The 23,936-nt window shown below is 35.3% G+C and overlaps 1 protein-coding gene across 1 annotated transcript in view; it reads right to left on the bottom strand.

The window, feature by feature from the left end:
• KCNH8 (potassium voltage-gated channel subfamily H member 8) overlaps positions 1–23,936 on the bottom strand; it is a 198,674-nt gene that overhangs the window by 48,730 nt on the left and 126,008 nt on the right. Inside the window, exons 7-8 of the mRNA XM_039348858.1 lie at positions 19,504–19,708; positions 1,965–2,162 (exon numbers count right to left, since the gene is read on the bottom strand). Of these exons, the coding sequence (XP_039204792.1) occupies positions 1,965–2,162; positions 19,504–19,708 (403 nt within the window). The remainder of the gene's footprint in view (positions 1–1,964; positions 2,163–19,503; positions 19,709–23,936) is intronic.

Genomic DNA, 23,936 nt, shown 5'->3' with positions numbered 1-23,936 from the left:
TCATTATGCAATTATTATATAATTCTCATATAATAATTTGCCTTTAACTCCCATACCAAACTGTCTCACACAATATTTATGGACTACCGTTATCTATAACAATTCTAGGCAGGTTACAAATCAATACAATAGATCCCACATCTATTGTATCAGCATGTTTATATTCAATCATGATGAACGCTACAAGAAGATAGGACATAAGGAATAAGTATATATTTTTATTATTTATTCATTAAATTTATTTGCCATCTCATTTCGAATTGACTCTGGGTGGCTTATAATATTAAAAACTGCAGATCTATTTTTTTAAAAAAATGTAGAATATAACATTTATAACTTAAATGGGACAGTGTATGTTACCTACAGGTGTCTTTGACTTAACAACCATTCATTTAGAGATGGTTTGAAGTTCGAAGTTACACTGAAAAAGTAACTTATGATCAGTTCTTGCATTTACAACCACGGTAGCCATCCCATGGTCATATGATTAAAATATTAGGTGGTTGGCATTTGGTATATATTACTAGTACTCTGGTGTTATGTGATCACCATTTGAAACCTTCCCAGCTAGCTTCTGATAAGCAAAGTCAGTGGGGGGAAAGCAGATTTGCTTATTTATAGTATAATTTACTTAACAATTGCAGTGATTTGCTTAACAAGCATGAACAAAAAGAGTTTATAATATCAGGCATGAGTCATTTAACAACCTCCTTGCTTAGCAATGGAAATTCTGGTCCCATCTGTAGTCATAAGTCAAGAACTACTTGTATATGCTCATTCTGCTGATCAATGATTTTCAAGTGTAGTAAAAATATAATTATTCAAATGTTTATTTTTATTTTGCTGCCAATATGTATCTATAAAATGATCTAAGTAATATTTCAGGAAAGATAAATATTTAGCATTGGTTTATTCTAGCTATTCTAGTTAGAAGTTAAGACAAAAATATCCATCAATGTTCTGCCTATTAGGAACCAATGAACAGTACAGTATAATTATGAATAATTTGACATACATATTTCTAAGCAAAGAAAGGATTATTTCACTTATATCTCATATTATAAAATAACATTAGGAGAATGTTATTTCAGAATTTTTCACGAAACAATATGTTATTTCCATATAACTATATCTACACAAATATGTGAGTTTTAATTTCTTATTTATTTATTTATTTATACATTTATACTTACTTACTTACTTACTTACATACTTACTTACTTACTTACTTTTTGATTCCCTTTATCCTCTTGGTGAAGACTTTTGGATTATCTCTAAGGCAAATTTCAAGCTAAATTGTCTGTCTATACTAGCTACTGAGTTTATAGTTACTAAGCTACTAAGAAAGAGCATGGAATTTTTTTTGTATACTATAGAGTATATAGAAATAAAAATAGAAGCTAAACTAATATTTCTGTTACTGTGTTAACATCCACAGGACACTTCCTGTTTATCAAAAGATTCCTGGACATACTGATTTCATACAGGAAACAAATATAGCAAGTATATTCGAAGAAGAATATCTTCAAATTCTAACTGGAAACACATAGAATGACAGAGATTGCCTGAATTGTAACCTTCATCCATTTCCAATTCTTGAAAAATATAAACCCAATACATTTGATGTCAAGATTAAAAACTTATTTTTAATCCTTTTAAGTGTCTTCTTGTGTATAGGCTACACATTAATCAAATACATGGTGTTAGATGTATGTAGTGAATTAACATTTTAGAGTGGTCCTAACTACAGTATTTTAGAAAGTATATATGTATACACCTTGACAAGATAATATTTGCCTTGGCCATCCTATTAGAACCAACTGTTTATTATTTGTATTTTTTTAAAGAGTAAAATAGTGTTTTGAAAAACAAAATGACTTTTTGCTTATATCCTCCTTCGAATGAAGTCTGATATTGAGAAATATATATTTAAAATCATATTACTATACACAATGTTTACTTACCCCCAATTAACATTGTGCAAATGGAAAAAATCTTTTCAGCGTCTGTATTGGCTGAAACATTGCCAAACCCAACACTGGTGAGGCTGCTAAGTGTAAAATACAGGGCAGCAATATAGGCACTTCTAAGTGATGGGCCTCCTGATGTGTTATTGCCAAAATATGGAGATTCCAAACGTTTTCCTAGTTCATGAAGCCAGCCTAGGGAAAAAGAAGCACAATCATCATATATATGTATGTGTATACACACACACACACACACACACACACACACACACACACACACACACACATATATATATATATATATATGTAGGTCTTTGGTTATTCGGGTTTTCTCCCGTATAAAATTGTAAGTGTCTTGGCGACGTTTTAACGAAGTCCAATTCCTTATCTTTAGGCTGGTGTTTTCAGCTTCGTGCTTCTGGGAGCAATGTGTGATCGTAGCTGTTTCTTCCTTTTCACTGCCAGTGAGGGTATGAACTGATTGGATGGGAGCTTGACTGTGTTCTGATTGGTTAGAGGCTTGGCTGTGCTCTGACTGGATGGGGAGTTGACTGTGCTCTGATTGGATGGGGGAGTGTTCTGTTTGGGTGGGGGCTTTGTTGTGCTCAGGTTAGTCTGAGTTGCAGGGGGATTTGAGATGGTGAGCTGTGTTGCTGTTGTTTGGCGGGTTTTCAAATGGCTGGTAGGCAGGAGGTATCATCTTGTTTGTTCATGCTGTGTGGGCATTTTTCTATCTCGATAGCTTCTCTGATTATTAAAATTGTAAACGCCCACACAGCATGAACAAATGAGATGATACTGCTCGCCTACCAGCCATTTGAAAACCCGCCCTTATTGACCAACGAGTCCCTAACACAAAGAATGACACCAGACCCACACTCACGAAAACCACACAGGATGTCACCACCACACATTCACGCAAAAAGCAAACCCAAACCCACACCAATGATGAGGCACGACCACAAACCAGAAGCCAGACCACAGCTGCATCATTAGCCACTTTAAACCCCTCCAATCCATACATGAATCAAACTGACACCCACCATGAAGATGAGACACGACCACAAACGCGAAGCCAAACAACAGCAACACAGCTCACCATCTCAAATCCCCCTGCAACTCAGACTAACCTGAGCACAAAGCCCCCACCCAAACAGAACACTCCCCCATCCAATTAGAGCACAGCCCACCCCCTTCCAATCAGAGCACAGCCAAGCCCCTAATCAATCAGAACACACCTCCACCCAATCAGAACACAGCCAAGCTCCCACCCAATCAGTTCATACCCCCACTGGCAGTTAAAAGGAAGAAACAGCTACAATCACACATTGCTCCTAGAAGCACAAACTGAAAACACCAGGCTGAAGATGACGAATGGGACTTCATCGAAACATCGCCAAGACACTTCCAATTTTACGCGGTAGAAAACCCAAATAACCAAAGACCTACATACAAACACCCACGAAAACCTCAGAGAATATGTGCACAATGCACAAGTACAGCATAGGTGGCACCATGCTCAATAGTAGTAACTGTGAGAGGGACCTCGGAGTCCTAGTAGACAATCACTTAAATATGAGCCAGCAGTGTGCTGCAGCTGCCAAAAAGGCCAACACAGTGCTAGGCTGCATTAACAGAGGGATAGAATCAAGATCACGTGAAGTATTAATACCACTCTTCAATGCCTTGGTAAGGCCACACTTGGAATACTGCATCCAGTTTTGGTCACCACGATGTAAAAAAGATGTTGAGATTCTGGAAAGAGTACAGAGAAGAGCAACAAAGATGATTAGGGGACTGGAGGCTAAAACATATAAGGAACGATTGCTAGAATTGGGTATGTCTAGTTTAACGAAGAGAAGGACAAGGGGGGACATGATAGCAGTGTTCCAATATCTCAGGGGCTGCCATAAAGAAGAGGGAATTAAGCTATTTCCAAAGCACCTGAAGGCAGGACAAGAAGCAACGGGTGGAAACTAATCAAGGAGAGAAGCAACCTAGAACTAAGGAGAAACTTCCTGACAGTTAGAACAATTAATCAGTGGAACAGCCTGCCTCCAGAAGCAGTAAATGCTCCAACACTGGAAGTTTTTAAGAAGAGACTGGACAGCCATTTGTCCGAAATGGTGTAGGGTTTCCTGCCCGAGCAGGGGGTTGGACTAGATGACCTCCAAGGTCCCTTCCAACTTTACTATTATTATTATTATGTATGTATGTATGTATGTATGTATGTATGTATGTCTTTGGTCATTCGGGTTTTCTTCCATGTCAAGAACATAAGAACTCAGTCAAAAAAGAGGAACCAACCTCTTCCCTGGTCTAACACCTTAAAGCCACAGGACATGAAATTGTCTTTAAAAAGACCAGAACTATCGCCAAAACTGAACACTTCAATAACAGAATAATCAATAATAATAATAGCCATCAAGATAGAAAAACCTGCAACTCAGACTAACCCGAGCACAACAAAGTCCCCACCCAAACAGAACACTCCCCCATCCAATCAGAGCACAGCCAACCCCCCATCCAAACAGAACACTCCCCCATCCAATCAGAGCACAGCCAACCCCCCATCCAATCAGAGCACAGCCAAGCCCCTAACCAATCAGAACACACCTCCACCCAATCAGCACACAGCCAAGCTCGCATCCAATCAATTCATACCCCCACTAACAGTTAAAAGGAAGAAACAGCTACGATCACATATTGCTCCTGGAAGCAAGAAGCCGAAAACACCAGCCTGAAGATGACGAATGGGACTTCGTCGAAACATCGCCAAGACACTACATGCCATATTGTATGGATTTGGAAAGACTACATAACTAAGTAACTGCAAATATGTGATGTTTATGTATTAGGATGCTTTAAATTACAGAATGGAAGGAAATTAAATAGAATGTACATAAAACTAATATATGGGAAAAATATAACTCTAAAATTAGTAAATGCTATGTATGCATTATTTTTAAATAGTTATTGTTTTATTTTAAATAGTGACTTTATTTTTATAGATTTTGTTCTACTTAATTGTTGGAGGAAATCTGGAAAACTTTTTGTGAGATGGGTCAGTCAAATAAATAAACAAACATATAAATAAACAGATAAATAAACAAACAAATAAAATTGAGAAGATAAGATTTTCAAAATACCTAACCAACCTATTATGCATGATAACATTACTGAAAAGAGTGCATATCAAATATGTCCATACATATCATGCTAAAAACATTGAGAAAACTGCTGTACATATAACTAATTAGAACAGTTAATATCATACACTTCTAAGTCTTTTCTACTTTCCGTTAAACCTAAGCTAGGTTAGATCTGTTAACCCTTTTATATTAGCTTTAGTTAGATTTTATTTACCAATGAAAAGTACTGAAAAGTAAAATCTATTAGAATCTTGCATCCTTCTACTTCATTGTTACCAAATGCTTAACATCCATAATCACAAACACTTCTTTACCCCAAACAGCATAACACTGTAAAATAAGTATATAAGTATACTATTCCATATTTTCTTTTTTAGGTAATACGGCTCTTCTTTGGACTTCATTCTAAAAGAAAAGCATGTTATAGAAATGGAATTGGAATGGATAGAAACTAAATCTGAAGTGAGAAAAAAATTGTTTCCTTGTACATTGGGTGGCAATCAAATGGTTATAGCTCAGTAATCATTCTAGTTATTTTCTAGTATACAGGCAGATGGAAATGAAATGTAGTTTCATCTGAAGCATGTGACTTTCAGGGATCAGCTAAGCTACATAATGGATTGCAAACAACACAGATCAGCCCAGTGTACTTGCTCAAAAGGTTTAAAGGGCAATTAGCTCTTACATTTCAAACATATGTTGAAAAAGCATCAGAGCCAGAGCAATCATAATTAGACAGAAAGCTCTTATGATGACATCAAAAGATGCATTTTAATCATTGTTACAAATTCAGTGAGACTGGATGAACTCTACTATTCTGTAGATTTGTTACATTAGGTAAGGAAAGATCCCCAGCTAGAGTTTGAATACTTACGCAAACAGAGAAATCAGCATTTGTGTATAGAAGTTAGCCTTTCTATATATTTGACAAAGAAAAGATATGGGGAAAAAAAATATTACAAGGATATTTGGTTTATAAAATAAACTGAATAAGAAAGTCACAAAGAACAATTTAATTCTCTGGAACAGCTCCTTTTGTGTTTTGAAGTCCTAGATTCTGAATACTTATATTGGAAGCATAATATTCTGACCTAATTTGAACAAATCTTTCAGAACTTCTCCTGCCTGGGCATTCTATTTTTGACTGGATATAAAGATTGAAAATGCTAATGCCTGAACATATAGTCAGACAGAAAAACTGAAACTCTTACAATTCAAAAATCTCTCCTTTTAGAATTATTTTGTATGGCATGGCAAAACTATTAAATTTCTTACAATATTTCTTTCAAAGTAGTGGTATTCGTTGATTTGAAATATCAACAATATATTTGTGGTAAATTGTTATGTGAGGGTTTTTCTTAACTGGTTAAACAGGATTGTAAATAATCAGTTTATACAACCGTGTAGTCTTAAGTCTTTTTTCTAACAAAACATGGGTATTGTCAGGGCTTTTGTTTCATAGTACGCCCAGAACGGAGTTCCGGCACCTTTTTTGGATAGTGCCTTGTAGGCTAGGCAAGGCGGGTTGTATGATGTGTGTGAGTTCTGGCACCTTTTTTTTTTTAACAAAAAAAGCACTGGGTATTGTACTGATAGATAGTCCCACATAGTACATCTGAACTTAACTCTGTACAGTCAGCATTCATATCTCTTTGGAATAGCTTTATCTTGCTTTCCCTCTACAGCTCATAGTTTTTGAAAGCTCATAACTAAATACATTTGATAGTTTGATCAAGTGTGAAATGCAAGTATTAAGAAAGTGCATGCATGAAGTAGAAAATTCTCAATCCTAATCTTGCAGTAACCCACAATTGGAGCAACATAGGGAATGGACAGTCTGATCAAGGCAATAAAAAGCATCAAGAGATTAAAAAAATTCAAGAAAGCTACATGCAATTCCGTACAAATCATACAGGCAAGGACTATAAAGAAATGAAGTATTACTGAGTCACAAATAGTTTCTGGACTTATATGGGAGAGCACTTGAATAGGTTCCTGCACTAATTAGTACATCATTTATTTGCACTAACCTTTAGTATTTTCACTGAAAGTTTCTTAAATCAGATAGTTATATAGTACCTCCAATCAGCGCATGAAAGAATACATTGAAAAAATACAGAGTGTATCTTTGATCTACATTTGCCACATTCTGGACCAACATAGGTCTATTCCACCTGGAGGAGGTAAAACACTACCTACATTAAGCCAGCAGAAAGTAATGTTGCTAGAAAGTGCTCTAGTATCACTGATAATCCCTATTTTGCCACAGCTATTATGCAGGCAAATGGTGCTGTCTTTATTTATAGAGCATTTTAAGGACAGGGATTATTGGATTCCCCAGCTCTCTTTTTCTCCCTTTGCATCAAATGTCTCTAGGCAACAGAAAAAAACCCTCTAGCAGTCATTCTTAATATGGGCTTGGAGCGGGGGAACATGAGTTTTAACACTTGGAAAGTTTAAAAATGGTTAGTAGGAGCTTGGCTTATCACAGCCCATAGGAGCCAACTGATAATGTGAATAATACAGTGCTCAATGAAATGTACCAGATTATATCCATGGCAAAAGGTGGCAATAGAAAAACAGTTTTTAAAAAGTCTAATAGTTAAGTAGTACTCAAGATTGCCTCTGAAATAGCCTGGGGACCAGATGAATATGACAAGATGAGAACACATTTGAATAAATTGTATATAGTTCTGATTCTTATTCTCAGCAAAACTAAGTTTGAAAGACAGTGAATTATTAAAGAGACTAGAAAAAGAATGAAAAGACTACAGCTTAAAGGGGCACAATACCAGCTATGACATCATTATCATACATGATGAAAACTGACATTACCGATACCATGTTCTATCATCAAGAAATGTGTCTCCCAAATAATTTTATTCTTCTCAGACATATTTGCAGTGTTTTTACTGAACTTGCGTCATTTGTCATGCATCAGTCAGATGGTCCGACTGGATTTTGTCTACTTATCAAGTCCTTCCCAAACATCCCAAACTTGTGGGTGTTTGATGGTATTAAATTTATCATTACAGAATGTGAACTGTTTTGTGTAAAGATGCCTTTTGCAATTGATTAGTAGCGATTTTGTCAGTGCCATTATCATCACTGTTGTTATTCAGGTGATGGAATTGGTGATGACAATATGTATAAAATCTATTAAGCTCTGTTCTTTACGGTTTTTCTTGCTCACCTTTAATCTTTTTGGCCATAATTTGTATCTACTCCATACCCAAGTTTTTATTGGAGGGAATGATTATCCAAGAGGAAGAACTGCTGGAATTATGTAAGACAGAAAGATTTATCCACCGTGTATAATTCTAAATCATTTAATGAAATGGTTTAGCATATGTAGGGGGATGAAGAAATTTAGTAGTGTTATCACTGAAGCCAAGGCAACAAGATGATATTAAAACATATAGAAAAATTAATGAAATAAAAAATTCCTACTGTTTCATAGATAATAATAATGTAGGGCAGGGGTGTCAAATTGCCGGCCTGTGGGCCGGACGCATCATGCGGAAGCCATGCCCACCTCATTGCCGGCAATGGCAAAACAGTCAGGATATGTTGCACAACATCACATGACGTTGCATGTTTGACATGTCTGATGTAGGGCCAATTATTTTTCCTGGCTGGAATTTGTACTTCAATGCTGACACTTTGAAGAGTGGAACGGAAAATGTTCAGCCTTTTCCCTCTTTCTTCTGGTAAGAGAAGATTGGCTAAAGGTAGTAAGATGTCTACTTCAAGGCCTATAGCAATCTGGCCACTGAATTTCTAGAAATGACTAAGGAGGGTGCAAAGTAGACACCTGTGATGTAACAGATTCCATCCAGCATTGCATTTTTGTTTCTATTTAAATGGAAATAAAAACTGTTTTTAATGAAACTTACTGTCTAGTAAGCATGTTAAGACTTTATTAGTCCCCAACTATATTTCTTTTTATTATATAAGATAAACATTGGTTACATTTAATGATTTGATACCTAAGATTTAAAATCACTTGATTTTATAACCGTCATTGTGTCTCAACTAAGCCTTGAAAAATTTTCAAGCAATGAAAATAAAGTCATTTCATTTTCATTTATTTAAAATTTAGCTTGCCCATTATCGTAGAGGTTTCCCACAGCAATTTAACCAATAAAAATAAGTGTCATCTCTTACACTTGTATTCCAAAAGGCAAAACTAAAAAAAAACTGGGTAGCACTATCAGAGATTTCTCTTTATGACAAATGAAAAAAATTCAGTAGAGAGTACGAAACCAAAAATAGAATAGAACTAGTTCAGTTAAAGTTGCTTCTGCCTTTACAATGCTATGTTTTCCATAGATTTTATTCTAACCTTCAGCATTCATTTTGTCACATCTTGCTATCAAAATAGTAGGCTTCTTTTCTTTTTGAATAAGCATTGCCAACCCTACAACATGAAAAAGCATGACAGGTTTCTCCAAGATAATGTGATTGGTTTAAAAATAATGAATTTCATTATCAGGAAAAAGATTTATTATTAATATTTATGACATTTTGCAATGATCTCAAAGTATTAATTAGCAAACAAGCAAAACAGTCATACTTTTCATTGTAACAGTAAATGTGCATCAAAAGATCTAAAATTCTGGCCATCATGAAAGGAATGAAATATCTAATCAATAAAAAGATTGCTACAAGGAACATATCCAAATATGAAATATCTATTCCATATGCAACAAAAAAGTCACACTTGAAAATAGGTACTTTGTTGAATATAATGTAGAAACTAATACCAAATCATATAGTAGTCCTTGATCTTTGATCAATTGCTTAGCAACCATTTGAAGTTATGATGGACCTCCAAAAGATACAATCTTGTTCCAAAATTCCAAAAACTGTCCCTGCCCATAGTCCTGTTACTGCATTTTGGGTGCTTAGCAACCGGTCCCATTTATGGCTATTTGTAGCATCCCATGGTCATAAGACTACAATTTATGAAATTTATGAAAATTGGTATTTTCCAGTTTTTGGCAAAATGCCCCACAGAGAACAATAAGTTTGCTTAATGACTGCTGTGCTCACTTTACAACTGTGATATTTGCTTAACTTTAAATAAAAGTTGTAAAAGTGGATCAGACATGTGAGTGTCATGAGCAGGAACTATAATTGGCAGGCTCCATTATAGTTGTAAGTAGAGGACTACCTATACTGAACATACATGGTGCAACAAAGCCAGAAAAGTACGAAAACTGGTGAAGCTGAAAGAACTTTAAGGCCTTCAAGAGCCTGAGAACAAGGCATGTTTTCTCTTATATAATATAAATTATTACCCTTATATTCTAGCAGATTGCCCTATTCTGCAGAAGATGAGTTAATTCATTTTCATCATAATCTCAAAAGAAATTATTCTGAATTTATTTTTATTTTCTGAATAAATATGAGGTTTACAATCACATTATTTTTTATCCACATTTAAATGTGTGAAAAGCTGGTGTATACATTGTATACAAATCTATAGGATGTGTGATGCTTTTAGGCAAAGTATGAAATGTCTGTGTTATTTTAATATGTTATATATTTTCCCTAGGCATTGTATATAATACCTAGGCATTATACAGAATGGCAAGAACTATTTAGGCAAAGTATGAAAACTTTATGGAGAAAAAGTTATGGAAAGGGTTAGGGCTAGGTTAGAGGCAAACCCTAACCCTAATTCTTTATTGAAAAGATGTATATGAAAATGAATAGAAAAAAATGCAAAATAAAGCATAGGACTTTGTTACTGAAGAAAAAAAAAACCCACAAGAGAAAAGGACCAGTATTGACCTACTTGTTGCAACAAGAAAGGCTAGAATGGCATTTTACTGGAAATATTTTATACTTTGCCAGTTCGCTTTTTGGCATTGTATAGACTGTCTAAAAAATTTGAGAAATATTGTTTCATACTTTGACGTCCCAACTAGATTATTGGTGATATTTAAATCCTAGTGACATAATTGTAATGATATAAGTGGAACATGAAATGACATATAAACAGAAAGGTCCTGCTCCCTCAAGTGGCTTTATTAGAATTGGAATTGGAAGCCAACTGAGGAAAAATTAGGAAAGAATTGGAGTTGGAGTTAAGCAGAAACATGAAAGAGGTAGCCACAGAACAGTTTCCCCTCTAAAGTAATATACCACAGATAACTGGAGCAAATTAATTTTTAAACCTACAGATTTGCAACTTTCATAATTAATTGTACTTTCTTGGTATAATGCTACATTTTAAATAAGAGCTAATGGGTATATTATTGAGTCATAATTATTCTGAAAATAGCTATAAGATCTCCAATCTTCATAGAGAAATTTTCTTGAATCCATGTGTGGTTCCCATCTTATTAAAAAAGTAAAACCATTCTGTTTTTGTTTCTTGAAATTGCCAGATTGATGCCTAACTCAATTAATTAAATATAAATCTTAATAAGCAATAATTCTGATCAATAACTTTATGAATTCCATTTTCCACAATTATGTCACAAAACCTCAATCTTATAGCATGAGATATATTGAGAAAAAAATCAATAAATTTGATTTACATTGCACCTTTATTTTATACAACTTAAAGTGGCACATATTCTTTCTCTTTCTATTCTCTCCAGAAAAATTTCTTGAGGTGAGTTTGGAGATAACACAGTGACTGTCCCATATTGATATGTGGGAATGATCTTGGGAAATGAGAACAAAGTGGAAATGCTATCTAGGGAGAAATCAGTTAAGGGGGAGGAAGCCTATAGCTGCATAACAGGCAGAAAAAGGAACTTAGATGGGAACCATCCTAATTTATCAGGCTGTAAAATGAGATGTTGGGAGATTTGTATTTTTACACTTGCAAGATTCTGTTCAATAAAAAAGATTAACTCACTGACTATGTTTGTTCTCTGGTCTATCTGGGAAGTTTGACATCCAAAGTCACCCATCAGTTGGCATCTCATTTAAATGGCTCAGTATTCCAGGAATTATTGGACATTTTGGAAACAGATTAGTCAATGGCCTTCCCGCAGTAATGTGCATATTTAAAAACACTTGAAGAGAAGCTTAGGCTTATAAGCCAAGTCTTCATAATTAGTGAGTTTGGGTGTGAATGGATAATAAATCTTGCAGTTCTCCAATAATACAGGAATTACAAACATATATACCATGCATTTTATGAACCTAAAAATCAGCTCTAAATATAGTGTGAATGCACTATTATATCCTTATATGTTACACTAGAAGAGACAATTTTTTCTTTATCTAACCAGACCCACATTACTGAATTTCAATTTTTGTATGCATCAGTAATCTGAAAAGATAACAGTTGAACTAGATTAAATTTCAGGTTTCTGTGAGGCTGATTTGTGGATTTTATATTTGAAATCCATATTTTAAAACAGTATAATGATATAATTTCTCTTGCTTTGCTGGAAATGCTTAATCAGGTTATTATTTTGAGGACAAGGGGCTGGGTTGGGGGTGGGAAGATTGAATTTTAATAGTGACAGAGAGACAAGTGCATGCCCTCAAGGATATATTCAAAATGCCTCCTCAGAATTGCTGACAAGAATATCTGGTGACGGCAGAAGTACTAATGAAGAGAATGATGAATGCTTCACATTGTAGTAGCATTCACCTGGGACAACTTTCTAGCCATTAAAATCTTTCTGTCAGTATTCTCAGGATATGATGTATGTGATGATAATGCTTATCAAAATGAATTTAGCCTAGCTGAGGTCCTGAGGATCTTGACAGAATAGATGTAAGGAGCATTACAAATTTACAACATAAGAGTGTGTGTGTACATATACATGCATACACACTCTTAGAAGGAAGTCCCACTGGCATCAATAAATAAATAAGGGTGTATGGGACTGTCAGTATTATAGCATCAGACAGGCAAATTAAAAAATAAGTTTAATAGAACTACGGTAATCATTTAAAGCTCAAAAAGAAACCATCAAAAATAGAGGATATATTGATAACTGTATCAAAAACTATAATATTTCAGAAAAGTAGGCTTTAGTGCAGATATTTGTGTAATTCTTCTGAAATGTACCCTTCTGTAATCTCTACATACCCAACATTATTCAGGGTGGGCTCCCAAAAAACCTTTCTCTAAAAAAAAAAGAAAGAAAAAAAGCTGGTGGTAAAATTATAAGACGTTATACAAATTATTTCTGGCAGCTTTGCTGATCCAAAGGAAAGAGCTTCTTAACTCTTTGACCTCACATTAACCTGCTTTCCATGGCTGTCCATTTTAAAAAACATCGTGATGTTCTAGAATACAGAATATAGTTACTAGCAAAGAACATTTTCCAAATAATGAATTCACTGATTGGCACAGATCTAAAGGCATATAGTTATACTCCTAAGAATTCAGAGGTATTTTTTTTTCTAATTTCAAAAACATCTTTTCAAAAGTTACAATATATACAGTAGTATGATTAAAATAGAAGTTTTGCCATTAAAATTAGTGTTGAAAGAGATCATATGTTTAACCAAAACTCTAGCAGGATAAAATAATGTTATTTTGTCTTAATGACCTTCAAGGAAAGGAGGAGCTATAAAAAGTAGAGGACAAATCATTTATTTTTGAAATTGATGGCAGCCTGTAGGCATAATTTCACAGAGAGCCAACTTGGTCTAATGGTTAAGGCTAGAAAACAGGACATCATGAGTTCAAGTCCTGCCTTAGCCATGAAATCAGCTGGGTAAGTTTGGGCCAGTCACTCTCTCTCAGTAGGAAAATAGGAGGAGGAAGGTGTGTTGGATATGTTCATCACCTTGAGTTCATCTCCTTGATAAGATAAGATTATCAAGCAACGAATCAGTGAACACCTAGAGGCAAACAAAGTCATTACCAAAAACCAACATGGGTTTGTCAAAAACAAATCATGCCAGACAAATCTCACTGCATTCTTTGACTAGGTAACAAAGTTAGTGGACCAGAGGAATGCTACGGATATAATTTATTTGGACTTCAGTAAGGCATTTGATAAACCATAACCTACTACTTGATAAGATAGAAAATGTGGGTTAGACAGCATCACCACCAGATGGATTCGTAGCTGGCTGACCAGCCATACTCAGTGTGTGGTCTTCAATGGAACTGCATCTACATGTATAGTGGAGTGCCCCAGGACTCTGTTCTGGGCCCAGTGTTCTTCAACATCTTCATCAACAATTTGAATAAGGAGATATATAACTCATCAAATTTGCAGACAACACCAAGCTGACAAGAATAGCTAACACTCCAGAAGATAGGCTTAAGATACAGGAGGATCTTGACAACCAGTTCTCTGGGTGGATGCCGCTACCAGAAGTCCATTCTGGGCCTGGGCAACAAAAAATTAGCTACCAGTTCTGCTGAACTGGTGCAAACTGGCTGACTCCCACCACTGATTAGGGGACCGGAGGCTAAAACATATAAGGAAAGGTTGCTGAAATTGGGTATGTCTAGTTTAATGAACAGAAGGTTGGTGTGTTTGTGTGTGATATAATAGCAGTGTTCCAGTATCTTAGGGGTTGCTACAAAGAAGAGGGAGTCAAGCTATTCTCCAAAGGCAGGACAAGAAGCAGCGGATGGAAACTAATCAATCTGCCTCCAGAAGCGGTGAATGCTCCAACACTGGAAATTTTTAAGAAGAGTCTGGACAGTCACTTGTCTGAAATGGTATAGAGTTTCCTGCCTGAGCAGGGGGTTGGACTAGATGACCTCCAAGGTCCCTTCCAACTATATTACTTTTACTATTTCCAAAAACAATAAATGCATGATACAAATAAATAATACAATAAATAATTTTGCAAGCAACAAAATGAAATTTATAGACTCTAGAGTGTATTTGTCAATTGTATATATTATACAAACCAATATCTATTTACAGTATTTTTTTTAAAAAAATAAAAGGCCCAGGAAAGTCAAAAGGCATTAGTTCCTACTATGGAATCAAAAGCTCATTGTTAACAGAATGATGTTGATGAGAAGCTTAGAATAACAAACAATATTTTGGATTCCCTTCTAATCAACTCTTCAGAGTGCTCTGTTTAAAATAAATTATTTTAAATAAATCTTAAATTTGGTGCAATGTTGCTGTAATTTTTATTAGTTCTCAATATGGTTATTCAACAAAAATATAAACCCAATAATGCCAGATTAATTATAAATATTTGTAAAATATTTTACATAAAAACATATAACACCTCAAAATATAAATAACAGATGTAAAAAAAACACGATGTAAAAAAGATATTGAGACTCTAGAAAGAGTACAGAGAAGAGCAACAAAGATGATTAGAGGCTAAAACATATAAGGAATGGTTGCTAGAATTGAGTATGTCTAGTTTAATGAAGAGAAGGACGAGGGGGGACATGATAGCAGTGTTCCAATATCTCAGGGGCTGCCACAAACAAGAGGGAGTCAAGCTATTCTCCAAAGCACCAGAAGGCAGAACAAGAAGCAAAGGATGGAAACTAATCAAGGAGAGAAGCAACCTAGAACTAAGGAGAAACTTCCTGACAGTTAGAACAATTAACCAGTGGAACAACCTGCCTCCAGAAGCAGTGAATGCTCCAACACTGGAAGTTTTTAAGAAGAGACTGGACAGCCATTTGTCTGAAATGGTATAGGATTTCCTGTCTGAGCAGGGGGTTGGACGATGATCTCCAAGGTCCCTTCCAACTACTACTACTACTACTACTACTACTACTACTACTACTACTACTACTACTACTACTACTACTACTACTTCTTCTTCTTCTTCTTCTTCTTCTTCTTCTTCTTCTTCTTCTTCTTCTTCTTCTTCTTCTTCTTCTTCTTCTTCTTATTATTATTATTATTATTATTATTATTATTATTAATCATCGCACAGTCAGCCAGATGTTCAGACTGGATTTGGCATTTTGTCTACCTATCGAGTCCTTACCCAGGACCTGGGATAGGCAGATGTGGATGTTTGATAGTATTACAGATATCGTTGATTATTATTATTATTACTATTATTATTATTATGGATCATCGCACAGTCAGCCAGATGTTCAGACTGGATTTGGCATTTTGTCTACCTATTGAGTCCTTACCCAGGACCTGGGATAGGCAGATGTGGATTATTATTGCCTTTCATAACACATTCACAAAATTATTTAGAAATCCCTCATAACTGCATCACTCTATAATATAAAATATTAAAGATTTTAATCTATCTTTCTGTTAAATCAATGTGACACAAGTAAGCATCATAATAGAATTCTATTTTAAATCTCTTTCATGTAATTCTTAGATGCAGATGCCATGTGTTTTCATTTAATTTATTTATTTATTTATTAGCCCTTGGGCCATAGCAAAGTGCAATGTTCTAAAAACAAATTATTACTAAAATTTGATAAAAGCAATTTAAAATGGACTTAGATAAAATACAATTTAAAATGAAATGGGAATAAAATAAAATTGGAATAAAATACAGTGTAAAATGAAATTGGAATAAAATACAATAATTTAAAATATAGATAAAATATGATAAAAGTATATTTCGGTGTCACCCCTGCATCTATCCCAATCAGTCCCACATAGGCAGATCTCAACTGAACCATTTTCAACTGAACCCCAAGAATAAAAACACAGAGACACAGACTGAACAATATGATACTGTACATGCAATAAAATGCAATGAGACATGTGCAGATCTGTACATTGGTGAAACAAAACAACCACTTCACAAACGCATGGCACAACATTAGGACAAGATTCAGCAGTTCATCTGAATTTGAAAGACAAATTTTTTTGAAGACAGCAAAGCCCACATTCTGGATAGACAGGACCATTGGTCAGAAAGAGGGGTAAAAGAGATTATTTATATTAATATTGAACAACCTTTTCTCAACAGAGGGAGAGGGATAAGACCTATTTCCTGTCTACAACACAGTCTTTTTAGCAGTTTCAAGAAGATTTCACTCTCACTTGCACTTTGACACAGATGACGCTGAGGGCACAGATAAATCCCCAAGTGGCTCCAGAGCTCTCAGGGAGAATGCTAATGACCAGATAACTACAAAGAAATATGATCCTTCCAACTTCTCCCCCTTTCCCGATCCTGTCAGAACTAATTCTTCCATCGCCCCTACCATCCTGCCAGAACTGATGAGAAGCAAAATGTCTTCTTTCTCAGGGAAAAACAGTCCAGTTGCTTTTTGAAAAACCACATGTGAGACAATGTTGACCTGGATGACTGAGAATCTCCATGGACATATACTTGAAATGCATTATGCAAAGATCTAGCTCTTTGGAAAAGCCTATAATGCTGGGAAAGAGAAGAAAAGAATGACCTGCAGCAAGTTGGATGAATCCAATTACAGTGACAATGGGTTCATTGTTAGAAGACAAGTTGTTGGACAAGGATGAGACAGATCCACCTGAAGAAACTCCTTGTGGTTGCTAAGAGCTGATATCTACTTAATGGCACATAGTCAATCAATATCCAAGATTACATTATTTTAGAATAGACTTATTATTTATAGTTTATTATTTGTTTTATTACTTATATATCACCCACCTCTTACAATCAATTAAAACAAGATAAAAATATTTTAAACATTAAAACAATAAATATTAACACTAAAATTGAGTTAAAATAGAGAAAGACAGAGGGAAGGGAGCAAGATGTGTATGTGAAGGAGAAGGGGTTTTATCAGTCCATTAACTACTTCCAGAATGACATGCCCTCATTGGGGCCAATGCAGTTAGCAAAGCCAGATCTTCAGAAAAGACAAAAGGATGAGTGTGGATCTCACTTCAGGGACATGATATTCCAGAGGATAGGACTCATGGAAGAAAAGGCTCTCCTCCTGGATTCTGCCAGCTGTAGTGCCTTAACTATTGGGGTACACAGCATACCCCTTCTGCTGTTTCTGCTGACACAGATAGGGTGTGGCCAAACCCATTGGGATGAGACAATGCCTCAGATTTCCTGGACCCATGCCATGAAGGACTTTAAAGGTAAGAACCAATACCCTGAACTGGACCAAGAAACAAACTGGCAACCAGTGCAGCTTACAGAACAGTGGTACAACATGGGCTCTTTTAGGAGCTCCAAGAACTGTCTGTATTGCTGATTCTGCCTCAGTGGTAGCTTCTGAATTCTATTCAAACGTAGTTCCATGTAGAGCACATTGCAATAATCCAAGCATGAAATGATCAGGGCTTGACTGACTGAATGGAGGGACTCCTGATCCAGAAAAAAGTGCATCTGATGCACAATGCAAAGTTGTGCAAAGACTCTATTAGCACAACTGCCACCTGCTTTTTGAGCAGGAATTGTAAATCCAGGAGTTCCATACTGGCTCTATCTGGGGTAGTGCAACCCCATCTAGAACTAAAGATATTAAAGTCCAAGATCCTAAAATTTCCCCACTCAAAGCCACTCAGTCTTGCCAGGGTTCAGTCAAAGCCTGTTATCTCCCATCCAGACCTCCACAGCCTTCAGGCACCATAAGAAGGCAGTGACACTTCATTTATGTCACTGGTGAGGTGGAGATTTAAACTTAACTATCATTAGCAAACTGATGGTACCTCATGGTGATGCAGCTTCTCAACTAGCAGCTTCATGTAGATGTTAAAGAAAGTGGAGAGAATACTGAACCCTGTGGCATGCCCAAGAAGTGAACTGAACCTCTTATTCTCTATCAACACTGATTGGGACCAGCCACGGAGAAAGGAATCAAACCATCAGAAAACTGCACCACCAACCCCAAGCCCCACAACTGTCCAAAAAGAATACTATGGGTGAAGATATTGAAGGCCGTTGAGCTGTCCAGGAGAGCAAAGGCAGATGCACTATCCCTATACCACTCTCATCAGAACTCATCAACAAGTGCAACCAATGCTATTTCTGCCCCATAACTGGGCATGAAATCAGTTCTTCCAAACACTTTGAATACAATCTGTGATTATCTTCATTTTTGTCAACCTCAATATATTATTAACGAGGATCAACAAAATATTATTTCTCTCAATAAATCTGCTTAGGACCAGAAACCCAAAGCAATGATGAAGCAATATTTCCTGAAAATGAGGAATTTGTTGGAGATACAATACAAAGCTGCTTTAGACTGCTGCAGAGTGCATAGATGGAAATGGCTGCAATTTCTGCCTCTAAAGCTAAAACAATTGTATACTAACTTAGAAGACTGTAGGAGCACATTAGGTATATTGATCTGAGTATCTCTGTTCTTACTGAAAGCCTGAAATGTTGCATGATTAGGGGGCCTACTCAACTCTACCAGAAAATCAATGAGGCTACAGTATGCCTTTAATAACGTGCACATGCTTCTGCAAAACTGTAATTTTCTAATATTTAGAGTGCAGTTTTTCAATTTTCAATGTTAAAAAGCTCATCTTTACCTATGTCCCATGTCAGTGGTTTTCTTTCCATTTCCTTCTTTCCAATGACATACCAAATACAAGCCATCCAGTGAGCCAGCAATGCAAACATAGACATCAGCAATGTCAGAACAATTGTACTGTGCTGGGAATAACGATCCAATTTTTGAAGTAGACGTAAAAGGCGCAGTAAGCGTACAGTCTTGAGAAGGTGAACAATTGATACCTAAACATGCAAGAAAATGAGATCATGTTAGAGATGAATTTCCAAATGGAATAAAATTGGCCTACTTATTTTCAGTCAGGTATGTATTATCATTTAGGGTGAACGTCAACTATATTTAAAAATTGATATTGTCTTTTTATAATATGAATGCCTTCTATCTGCTTCTTTTAAGCAACACCAAAACTAAGGGGAAATGTAAATATTATTGCATTAAAAAAACAAGAAAAATTGGGTTAATGTAGTCATTGAAAAAAGAGTGAGGAACTGCTGCTATTGATATACCATTCCCTAGTGGCTAGAAAACAATTCTGATCCCAATTGTTCTTGCTTTGTTCTGAATACATACACAAATTTACGTACACTTAGTACAGTCTGAAAAAAGATACAGGCATTGTCCTCAGCATAACATCCTGAATTTGTATACATAAATAAAATTGAAGAGTCTTTTGATGGGCTAAGCCTACATTACTGTCCTTCTTTGGAGATTTTCTGTTTCCAAAGATGCTGGGAAGTGGCAGATTAGTACATATAGAGTTGCATGATATTTTTTCCCACCTGATTTGTGACTTTCATTTAAGGCAATGATGGTAATCTTATTTCATGGGTCAGGGTACACTATACAGTTTTCTTCAATTTGGTGGAAAACAGTGTTGATGATTTTTGCAAATAATGGTCACAGGAACCTCTCAGGTGAACATCCCCCCACCAGTAAAAATAAAGCAAAAATGTGGGGGATTATGGGATGTAACTATGAGTAGGTTGTTCATTTCCTTTTACATATACTAAAACAGCTTGTCTGCTATTCAATAGATAGATTAGATTATATTATAATCTAAAAAATGCAATAGAAAAAGGAAGAGAAGGAAATCTAGCGATAAGATGGGACTCTATATACTTCAATGAAGTTAATTTAATTTTCATTATTTCTACAGTAAACCAAACTAAAGCCCCCAACTTATAAACATAATGATGGCAATTTTGTAAATGACTGTAATAAATCAAGTCTAATTTCTTTCTATTCATTCCCAAAGCTTTTTCTTTGCTTTCATTGTTCTGTCACTTCCCATAAGTTTTGAAACACATTTAGAAGCACATTTTCACAAACATATATTTGACAAGATAAAAAGAGGAAGAGTCAGCATTTGTCTCTCTTGCCTGGCTGGATTTGATACGCTCACAAATACAAGACCTGCTGAACTTCATTTTCTGGTTCATGAAGTTTGATCAGTTAGGTTAAACTTTTCAAGCAAAAATGACGTAAGACAAAAGCAGCTAATAGCCATGCAGTCCCAGCCATCATAGCATAGTTTTACAGACAAGAACCTATTCTACTAATTGCAGGATTTTTAATTTTTATGGAGGAATATGAACAAAGAATTAAATAAAAGGGAATAAAATAAAATTGCACAGTTTGTTACACGGATCTTGTAAAAAGACCATAGATTAGAGGTCAATTTTGATATAGAGAAGGAGTGGGGCTTTGTAGATGAGTATGTCACAAAAAAGGCCATTTATGAAATGGGTATGTTATCATCCTTCAAATATCATAACTATGCATTTGCATCATCTGTTGAAATACAAATATCTAATGAGTGATTTTTGTGCGATAATGTCACTGTATGCTTATTGTTTTCTTTCCATGTTGTCATGGTTTGGATGCTGCTTGTTGAATATGGAAGCAATCCTTGATTGGAGAAGATTACCTATCAAGCTCATCTAGAAATCAATCCCCGTCACTCTAAATCAGCTTCCTATTCACCACATTCAAAACATGATTCATGCTGTGTTCATGTTCACTCTAAGAAGGAAAGAGAAAGTCTAACAATAAGTAACAGAAAATAAATGAAATCATGGCACTGAGGTACCAAAGATGCTTTTTCTGTTCCAGACATTACCAATACTTGCAACTGATGTCCCCTTCAAACAGTGGCAAAGGGATATTTTGAAATTCATATGGCCAGGGAAGAAACCAAGAAACAGATATAAGTTATTGCAAGAAAGAGCAAGAAAGAAAGAGTTTCTTTCTTCTCCCTTTTTCCTCCTCATTGTGTCCTACTATTTGCTTTGTATTTTGTATTTTACTTTACATCTTAGTAAAATGTTTTTAAAAAAAGAAATCATGACACTGAGGTGATTCTAACTTCAAATGGTTGTTGAATGAGGCAGTCATTAAGCAAGGTAATCTTCTTCAACCAAGGATTGCATTGAAAATAATGTTTCCTACTTTGATATCAGGAAAATCAGATAAAATTACATTCTGACCTCAGAAAGGGCAAAACAATGAAACCTCTCAACTATTAGCAGAATCAGCACATTCTATAAAGGCAAATAGTTTGATTCTGTTGCTAATAAGTTGGATATATTGGAAGATGAAGACTGTTTTTAGTCCTGATATAACTGTTAGAGAAATGTAGCTCCCCTTCCATTCAGTCTTCATCTCAGGAGTTCCTAAACATTTTGCCATAGTGTCCTTTAGTGTGCTATAAACTTAGTGTGAGAGCCAGCTTGGATAGTGGTTAAGGCATCAAATTAGAAACCAGGAGATTGTGAGTTCTAGTCCCACTTTAGGCACAAAGCCAGCTGGGTGAATTTGGGCCAGTCACTCCCTCTGAAAAACCTTGCCAAGAAAACTGCAAGGAATTGTCCACGCAATCTCCAAGAGCCAGACATGACTGAGTAGAAGACAACCCCCCCCCCCAATATTTTAATTGTACATGGTTATTGTAAACAAAGTTTCATTGTATTATTTTCATTGTTCATTGTTCATGAAATCTCATTTTGTTGGGATTTTTAGATTACATTAAGGCTTTTTTTTTGTCTTCTACTCAAAGATTTTTTCCTGGATTTTCCTTAGATTCTGTCTGTACCTCATTGCAAGAGGCAGAATCTAGGAAACCTTGCTTTAACTGTAATAAACAGAACACTGAATCAAGAAGGGTAAAATCAGTGAAGTGTTTCTCTCTCTCTCCCACTGTTCCCCAATATAAATGCTTTTAAAAGACTACAAATCTGCTTACAAGGCATATAACAATATGCAACAATAATAATTTGTTAAATTTGTATGCCACCTGACTCTTAATGATTCTGGGCAGCTCACAGTATGAAAAATTTACAATAAAATGAAAGAATAGAACAGATTTTTTTTAGAAGTCATTAAATGAAGACATTCTCTAAAAAGCTGCTTCCTACACTAGTGACTTTTCTAACTTTCAATTTCAATAAAAATGCAACTGTGTTCTGTAGATGAAAACAGCAGGGGAGAATGATTAAGTGTTGATCATTTGACCTCATGGGGCAAGAATCATCTTTACCTTTTTTCCACATAGGAGGCTGTTACCCTTTATGTCTGATCCAAACTGTGCAGATCTTGAAAGGGAAATTTTATATTCATAATTGTCTCAGGAAAATGCATCACTAACTTAGGGAATTTAAAAACTTTTATGGTGAATAATACTGTCACTTCTGGCAATATTTGATTTGATACAGGCATTGCAAAATGGTAAAACTCTTAGGCTGGATGGTTTTCAGTGAAACCGTACCAAGTGATTGAAAATTTTGGCAATATATGATTAATTCTTGAAGAGTGTTAAAGAGCCTCCATCATTTTATAATATTTAAATAAGGCTGCTTTTTAAAACCAAGGAAAGATCCTAAATCTTGTCCTAATTGTAGGTCTATTTAAATAATTAATAATTAAGATTCTAACTATCTTATTGACTTGGTGATGGCTGACATTTTCTTATATATAATCCACTTTCTCAAGTCTGGGTTTGGACTCTGCTGTACTAGAATCTCCTCACATAGAAAAGGAATTTGATTTGATTCGGAATAAATTTTCACAGGAAGTGATAATTATAATTTGGTTCTCCAATGGATTTTGTCCATTGATTTGAGTACATTACATACCTGGGCTTCAGATATTATTTGCAACTTTGGTCACAACAGAATGAATAATCTCAGACTTTTTTTGAGTTACAATGTGGCTGTTAGCAAAGTTGCTTGCTATTGACTTTCTTTTCTTGAATCTTTGCTTTTAGTATAAGGCAAACTTTGGACATTATTTTGGTATTACTGATATGATAAGGTATGAATATAATTTATTCCACATTCTGGTGAGGTTTAGCAATTTTGAATAAATATTCTGCTTTTCTGCTTAATTTTACATGAGAAATACAGTATTTGGAAAGTATTCTTTTCGTAAAATATCTGGTATAAATCTTGTTTTCTT

This window comes from Crotalus tigris, unplaced genomic scaffold (assembly GCF_016545835.1).
Source record: "Crotalus tigris isolate CLP2741 ecotype Arizona unplaced genomic scaffold, ASM1654583v1 scf7180000018184.2832721, whole genome shotgun sequence".
Classification (NCBI taxonomy): Eukaryota; Metazoa; Chordata; class Lepidosauria; order Squamata; family Viperidae; genus Crotalus; species Crotalus tigris.
Note: the sequence above shows the minus strand (reverse complement) of the source record. Positions and strands in the feature narration are given on the sequence as shown.